Consider the following 8,635-nt stretch of genomic DNA (forward strand, 5'->3'; position numbering starts at 1 on the left):
AGACCTAGGAGGCCTAGGGGTGCCTGACCTTGATAGATTTTGAAGAGCTCTCCGGTTACGCTGGCTATGGCATGAATGGGTGGAGGATTCCAAGCCGTGGCTAGGCTCTGAACTCCCATGTAGTGATGTGGATCGCCTCCTTTTCAACGCTTCAATCAAAATTACTTTGGGTGATGGCGCAAAGACTCGCTTCTGGCACGACAATTGGTTAGATGGGGAAGCTCCAAGGTACCTAGCTCCAAACCTGTTTCGACTTGTTTCAAGAAAGAACCAATCGGTGCAACATGAACTCTGGAACAACAATTGGATGCGTTCGCTAAGGGAAAAGATCACCTCGGCTGTCCACATTGAAGAATTTGTGTCCTTTTGGATACGAATTCAGGACGCCCATCTGCAGCAGGGCGTTCGGGACTCCATCACTTGGCGATGGACCCCGGATGGGGTTTACTCCACCCGTTCAGCTTACCGAATCCAATTCCAAGGTTCATTCCGGTTTTTCCGTGCTAACATAATTTGGAAAGCACAGGTAGAGAACACATGCAAGATCTTCCCTTGGATTCTAGCGCAAGACAAAATTCTCACGGCACAAAACCTACAAAAGAGAGGGTGGCCACATCAAGATCACTGTATGCTTTGCAATGGGTCCTTAGAAACCGCCCTACACCTTTGTTTGTGCTGCCCATTTGCAAAGGCGGTCTGGACCAAATCCTCTCTTGGGAGAACTTCAGTGTGCTCTAGTCACAGCCTCAGGGGGACCCCATCGAGATCAGAGCATGGTGGGAAGAAGCGGCAAAAAAAGTGCCAACCACTGAACGCAAACGACTCAATGGGGTAGTGATCTACACATTTTGGAATATTTGGAAAGAGTGAAACATGAGAATTTTCAACAATACCGCAGAGACGGTGCCACAAGTGGGCACAAGAATCAAGGAGGACATAGGGCAAAGGAAGAGGGTTTTCGCTTACACTTAGCAATCTCCCTTTTTCTAACCGCGAGGAATGTGTTTTGGTGGTGTTTTCATGTGCACCTGGGGTCCTTAATACCCTTTTTGGAGTGTCTTCCTTCCTTGTACATAAACCCTTTTTCTCTATCTTAATTGAAAGACAGAGCTCCTGCCATTGCGTTAAAAAAAGAGAGATAGGCGACAACATATCGGTGCCCACTGCACCAAGATAGAGATATTCCAAGGAGGTTGGGAAGGGGAAACCTGAACAAGAAGAGGATGACGAACATGAAGAGAAACTGGGACAACCACTTATCTCCAATGATCGGAGGGATCGCAGACCTTGGAGTCCTTGTCCTCCACCGGCTCGTCCAACTTGTCTGTTGTCGTCGACTCGAACTGGATTGGAGTGGAGGCCCAGATCTGGGCAGTTCCAGATCTTCAACTTTTGTAATTCGGAAGGCAAGAGCAGCATCGCTTCTGCTGCTGTTTTTTCCTCTCCCCTTTGTGGGTGCTCCTTGATTTGTGCATCATCCACTTTGTTAGCTGAAGATGGTGGCTCAGGTGTTGCTGCGGCCTGCTTCTCTCTTACACCTAGACCTGTTATCTTGTCACATGACCACACGTCCAGTTCTGAGAGCTTGGGGAAATAATTGAGTAGTTGTGTCAATTCCTTAACGCTACCACCCCACCTGGTGATGTCCATGCATTCGATTGGAAAGTGATATTTGGCACAACTCTCACCTTCAACCAACGAGAACACAATGCCGCTTGAATGCCGCAGCTGGAGGGTCTTTAGGGATGATAGAACCTGAAATTGATGCAGTGGGAGAGGAGGGCATCTTTCCATCACCAACTCTTTTAGTTCAGTTAGATTATCAAAGGCCAATGTGTTCCAAAACGAGCTATCAAGATCATCCTTCCCTAAAATTGTCAAGCTATATTCAAGTCAATAATTTTTTGCACAAATCAGTTCCTCAAAGCCCAAACCAACTCTATTTATCCGAGTGGAGCACAGAGCACTGGTCCAAGGAACAGGAGGAAAGGACAACAGCTTCGGACAGTTTACAATTTTGAGCACCCGTAGTCTAGGAAACAAATTCATCTTTGCCTCGTTCTGTTGCTGACAGCAAGTAGAATGGGTAAACGACAACTCTCTGAGTTCAGAGCAATGTGTGATGATGAGCACTTCCAAGTGAGAGTACAGATGACTAGGGTCAATTTCAACCCATCTTTTAAATCTTGGCAGCTTATTAAATTCTAGCCTTCTCAAATTTCGAAAACTATTATGTGATATGCAGCCCAAATGCTCCTCACCATGCTTGTTGACCAGCCACAGTCCTCCAAGAGGTGGAAAATTTTCCCAAGACACATCATCCAGATGAAGAGATTCTAGATTTTTAACACAGAGGTTCTCACCAAGCCATTTTGGGCAGTTAGTACCTCCATGCCCTCTAATGCATATGCCACGGATATTGCTATGTGGTTTCACAATTTCTAGAACATTTTCCTCTTGTATATGATCCTTGTTATGTTGTTTGACATCCCATTCTAATGTTAGACTGTGCAACCTGTTTTTGTGTACCATTTCGGACTCAGTAGCTTCCTCCGTTGCTCGTACCCTTTCAAGACTACAAATGGCAAGTGAACCTCCAAGTTCTGCCAATTTCCCAAGCTGACTTAGTTCAAAACCCTTACTTTCTTTTCCAACTTCAAAGCTCCTTAACTCTTGCAATGATTTTATTTTTCCCACCTCAAATATGTTTGAGTGAAATTGAAGCTCATAATTTGGCACCAGAAAGTGACACAATTTTGCAATGTTGCTCATATGTCTTGTGAAACCATAGCAGCCTTTGCATTCCTGCAGATCTATGACCTCTAAATGATAAAGTCTAGAGAGAGCACTAAGATTAACGGCCGACTTTCCCAAGTAAACTGATTTGATCCTTAGGTAACGAAGATGAATAAGCTTTGAAAGGTTGCAGCACATATCCTCCACAGTATATGACGCCCCAGACAAATAAATAGTACGGAGGGCTGTTGCTTTCTCAAATAAATCACAGAAAGTCTTGGCAAAGCTTCCATGGTGTTCTCCGAATACCATCAATGTACGCAGGTTTTCAACTTTCAACCTTTTATCAAATGTGCTCAAGTCATTTTTATAGTACTTGAAGTTCTTTTATGTCCTCGACATCTTTGTTATCTACAATGATAGACAAGTGGCATACATCTTGGCGAATTTGAATTGACTTTATGTTAGAACTACATATGCCGAAACATTCAAATGACGAAATATTCACCGCCAAATTATGTAGTAGGTCATGGACAACAAAATAAGTACGACCATCATATGATTAACCAAGTCACTTAAATAGCTATGTCCAACATCCTCAATTCTTCTGTTCAGGTCACATGGGTGTACAATGCCTAGTCCTATCCACCAGTGAACCAGCTCTTTGCTATCGAATTCGTAGTCTTCAGGAAACAAAGCACAATAGTAAAAGCACTGCTGAAGATGGAAAGGAAGATAGTCATAACTAAGCTTTAATGCTGACATAATGTCATTCTCATTGGTTTGGAGTTCCCACTCTTTGCTTTCTAGAACTCTAGTCCAATGTTCCAAAGTAAGTTGGTTTCTTAGTAATCTTCCTACAGTCTTTGCTGCAAGAGGAAAACCTTTCAATTTGCTCACAATTTTTCCCCGACTTCACGTTATTCTTTGTGACATTCCCATGGCTGGTGATCACCAAATACGCATGCTTCAAAGAAATGCATGAAATCTTCACCCTCTAAGCGTTCCATTTCTATTGGACAATCTACTGCCTTAATAACCATTTTTGACACCTCAGGAATTCGAGTGGTCACTATAACCATACTACCTTTTCCCTCCCCTCTTCCAAATGGTACCAGTAGTCTTTTCCATTCATCCTCATGACATGCCCACATATCATCTAACACAAGCAAAAACCGTTTATCTTTCAATCTTTGTTCAATTAGCTCCTGATCACTACTGTAATTATTTTCACCGTCAACTTTAGGAATTTGTTTCACAGCATCATGTGCCAACCTACTAGCAGTAAAATTGAGGGAGACACATATCCAAATTGTGACCTCAAAATGGCTCTTCAATTCTGCATAGATGTGTTGTGTGAAAGTTGTCTTCCCAATTCCCCCAGGACCAACAATTGGAAGCACAACAAGTTCATTATTAGCAGAACAGTTGCGATGAACAATGCCATGTATTCTATTCTTTTGGATGTCCCTCCCATATAATTGATTCTCTGTAATGCCTGAAGTGGTTACAGGTCGTTTCTTAGCAATGTCTTTTTCAGTGATACGGTTGGTGCCTATGAACTCTAGGTTCAGAATGTTGGAGACCTTAGCACATATAGGCTTGAGGTGCTCTGTGCCTCTCTGATGTCCTTCACCTTTGCAGATATGCCCACCCTGTTAAACTTCAATTCTGGTGCTAGTGTAGTGTTTGTTCTCTGCTGTGCCATGGACGTCCAGCAGAGAAATTTCCTTTGATCCTCTGGCATGTTTGGACTCTCCATCATGCCAGGGTGAGTGTTACCATCATCGACGGATGAGAAGGAGCAGCATGGAAGGCATTTACCAACGGCATGGCCAGTACTGCGAGCAGCAGAATTGACTTCAGCAGGCATCCACCGCCAACCTTCTTTTTGCTGCGGTTAGTGGGAGATGTCGTTGACGAGCTGCCCTCACGCTTGCCACACAAGACGCCACCGAAGAATTGCCCTCCATTTCCTGTCATGTGATGATCCTCAGACATGTCAGAGTGTGCACCAACAGATGATATTATGGTCAATAAAGGGCGGCATGGGAAGAGGCGGTTACTGATATATGAGGCGGCGTGGGTATTACTAGAAGCCAATTTTTGCATGCATCCGCCGTGAACCTTGCCGTCATCCTGGCTGGTTGTAGGAGATGGCGGCGAGGAGCTGACAGTCCGCCCGCCACATGAGCAGACACTAGAGAGGCACCCCTGTTTTGCATTATTACCATCTTGCTTATCAGGATCACCCTGGACTTGGACGTTCATGTCACTACTAGAGCCAGAGGAGAGGTTGAGTTTAGCAGCTGTGGCTCTGGCCGTGTGGCGAGCGTTAAGGGCGAGTCCGTGGACGCAGCCCCCGGCGTGCACGTCGGCGGTATGGTAGGTGCCATCGAGCTCGTCTTGGATGCGGAAGTACTCGAGCTCATCAAGCACGTCGTCGGCATCGTAGGCCAGCTGCTGCAGCTTGTGCAGCAGCTCCTTCAGCGCAGGGCTGCGGATCTCCCTTTCTTGTGCGTTGTCGAGCATGGCCCGCGCGTATAGCAGCTCCATCTTTGAGGGCGTCAACGTTGGGTCCGAGCCCGTTGCTGGCCGCCCATGCCTCTAGCAAACCGCCCGTCACGGGGGCCAGCGCCTTGCCCACTATCCAGCGCGCGGCGCTGACGGCGACCTCCATTCTTGTGATTTTGTCACCTCCGCCGCGCCGACGACGTCCTTGAGCTAGCGTGGCACTGGTGCCAGTCCAGCCGCCGGCAGATCTTTATTTGAAGAAGCTGCACGCATCATATAGGAACAGCAAAACCATGATCAACAATGATGCTGCGGCCAACGCTAGCTTAGTTACATATATGCATGCATGCATGTGTTCCTCACCCAAGTGAAGTGCAGAAGCTGAAGACTGAAGACACAACTTGTTTCTCTGCTGCTGCCAACGCTGCGCAATACAAGATTGACGCCGGGAAGGAGTCTCCGAGCTGGTGATGGGCTGGCTGTAGCAGCGCAGAGGAGTGATGAGCTGGCAGAGGGAAAGCAAAGTTGTGAGGGAAATAAAAAAAAATAGAAGGCGGAGAGCTAATGAAGGAGGGAATCCATCAACAAACAAGGAATCGGGCAGCAGTGACCTGATGCTCAAGAGTGGTCTACCAAACACCAAAGCATTGTCCTTTGTTTTCCTATGTAATAATAAAGCGTAATCTTTTATAGCAGTGCAGTGCACGTCAGCACCGGATGTGATTACAGCTGCAGCATCTTTCCTTGGCGCCAGTTGGGTGGCCTTACTGTTATTTGATGGGAGTTGTCTCATGTTAATAACCACATATCGCAGGCACCACCTCACATATTGATGCTCTCTCCAGGATGTCCGTCCGAACATACGGCCCCGTTGGTGGGCCACGATGTCCACACGATTTTCTTACCCGCTCCCCTTCTGGCACCGCAATTTCTTAAAGAAAATATCGCCGCAGCGTCACGAGTCCGTGACTGCGCTCCCCCCCCCCCCCGCCTTCCTCAACGCCGCCGTGCCTACCACATCCCGCACTGCTCTGCGCCCCGCATGCCCGCCTTCCTCAACACCGCCACGCCCGACCACATCCTGCGCTACTCTGCGCCCCCATACCATGCCCCCATCCACCTCACCCATCGTGGAAGGAGAGGCAGGGGAGGCCTGCATCCCCATCCAGCGCGCTCGTCAACAGGAAGGGAAGGCATACGCGCTGCGCCTGGGGTGTACGCTGGACCGTTGCTCTCAATGTTCTCTAACCCGAGCTTGTTGGCTACCGAAGTTCCCCACCAGGTAGGCTGTGGCCGCCGCCGACGCTGTGTTTTAAGTGTTTTAGGCGTTTCAGACTTATGTTTCAAGTGTTTCATTGGATGTTGCAAAAGTAGATCTGGGATGTTTCATATGTTGCAATGACAACGTACGTATGTTTCAAGCCTATGTTCAAAGAGTTTCAGTTGTTTCAGACGTCTGTTTTAAGTGTTTTCATCTGGATGTTGCATACGTTTGCTACAACTGCACACACATGTTTCAACTGTTTGTTTTTATGTGTTCTAGATTTTCATACTTATGTTGCAAAAGTGGATCTGGATGTTGCATATGTTGCTATATAGCTATACACGCATGTTTCAAGAGCATATTTCAAATGTTTCATCTGTTTCAGTTGTATGTTGTAAATGCTTCATCTTTATGTTTCAAAAGTAGATTGGATGTTGCACATGTTGCAATGTGTGTGGGTGGTTGGCGTTGTTGCCAGGACGCCGCCGTAGTTCACGTGCGGGCACGTGATGGGTGCAAGAGGCCTAGTGTTGCTGCCTGGGCGCCGTCGTGGTTCACGTGCGGGCGCAGGGGCGTAGTTCTAGATGTTGACGCGCGATGCGGGCGAGCGCGGGGCGTGGGATGCGATGTAGGCGGGCGTCGGGTGCAGGCGCAGAGCTCCGTCCAGACGGGCGTTGCCTTAGTAGCGAGATTTGGCATGGGGCGAAGAGAGTTGTGTGCGTTAGGCGTGGGTGTAGGGCTGCGTCCAGACGGACGCCGTGTTCTAGATGTTCGGGCGCTAATCTCATCCCGAGTCATAAGTTAAGGTTTCCTGTAGGAGTCCTGGAAAGATGATGCAAATTTTGACCTGCCACTTATTGAGTGCACATGTGAAAGCTCTAGTTTAGTTTTGGATAATTGATGAAACCCTAGGTACTAACCTTTGGCTTGAATATGAGATAGGTTGGTACACACTAAGCATTGGAGCAAATGGATGATGATCATGATGATGGTGATGGCCATGGTGATGATCAAATGCTCAAGCTTGGGAAAAGAAGAAAGAGAAAAACAATATGGCTCAAGACAAAGGTATATTTGATAGGAGCATTTTGTTTTGTCACTCAAGACACTAAGTGGGTGTGAGTGGATTTAGAATAGATAGCCGTACTATTAAGAGGGGTGAAACTCGTCGTGAAATGCGGTTATCAAGGTGCCACTAGATGTTCTAACTCATTGCATGTGCATTTAGATTCTAGTGAGTGCTAACACCCTTGAAAATGCTTTGTGAAAATGCTAACACACATGCACTATGGTGAGACACTTTGTGGTTGGCAATATAGAAGCATGGGTGAAGTGAAAGGAGTTAAAAAGTTGGTCACTAGGGTGATCGGACACGTCCGATGTTCAGCCTCAGGCTCGGCTGCGTTGGCCGAGATGACTGGACCCGGTTAAAGGAGAGGACCGGACTCTAGCAGAACATTGTTCTTGAGTCCGATCAGCATGACGTGGCGCACTAGAGTGAGACTAGAGAGGATCAGACACAGGGTGATTGTGTTTCACTGCTGATTTCACTTGTTACTCTTAATGGTTGTCACCACTAGACGGCTTGGTGCAATGTGGATTGTTAAGCAAAGGAAGGTAATTGTCTTCGGCTCTGATCGGTGGATTGTGATGGGTTCTTGTGCCTTCCCCGTGGGAGATCACGAAAGACAACTCTAGTTGATTGCTCGTGGCTTATGGATCCCCATCTTGTGTTGGTTGTGCGGCACCCGGTTGCATGTTAGGTGTGTAATGCCTATTTAGCGCGTGAACCTTGTAAGGAAAATGCACCCTAGGTCCATTTACTTTGGATTTTAGTGTTTGATGACCAACATAACCAAATTGGACTAATAAATTTGCAAGTAATTATTTTATAGTTCAATAGAGTGCAAGATGTGACTTGGACTAAGACGACATGATGATCCCATGATCAACACCATAAGCAAGACCCTAGAAGCACAAGAGAAGACCCAAGATATCAAGCAAAGTCCAAGCACAAATATGGGAACCAAGCCAGACGCAAGATCGCGAAGAAACAAGCTCGGTAGAGGTGACCGGACGCGGCCCTATGAGGACCGGACGCGTTCGATCAGTTGCTTGGCA

At 47.0% G+C, this 8,635-nt stretch overlaps 1 protein-coding gene and 1 pseudogene across 1 annotated transcript; both read right to left on the reverse strand.

Annotated features, from left to right (window-relative positions):
- Window positions 1-696: 696 nt before the first annotated feature.
- On the reverse strand, window positions 697-2,000 carry LOC136535964 (uncharacterized). The gene has a single exon (XM_066528413.1). It carries the CDS (start codon window positions 1,792-1,794, stop codon window positions 739-741), a length of 1,056 nt encoding a protein of 351 aa, XP_066384510.1. The 5' UTR covers window positions 1,795-2,000; the 3' UTR covers window positions 697-738.
- A 2,214-nt stretch (window positions 2,001-4,214) lies between these two features.
- Window positions 4,215-5,876, reverse strand: LOC136535965 (uncharacterized; annotated as a pseudogene).
- Between the last annotated feature and the right edge of the window lie 2,759 nt (window positions 5,877-8,635).

The sequence above is a fragment of the Miscanthus floridulus genome, chromosome 2 (assembly GCF_019320115.1).
Source record: "Miscanthus floridulus cultivar M001 chromosome 2, ASM1932011v1, whole genome shotgun sequence".
NCBI classification, from domain to species: Eukaryota; Viridiplantae; Streptophyta; class Magnoliopsida; order Poales; family Poaceae; genus Miscanthus; species Miscanthus floridulus.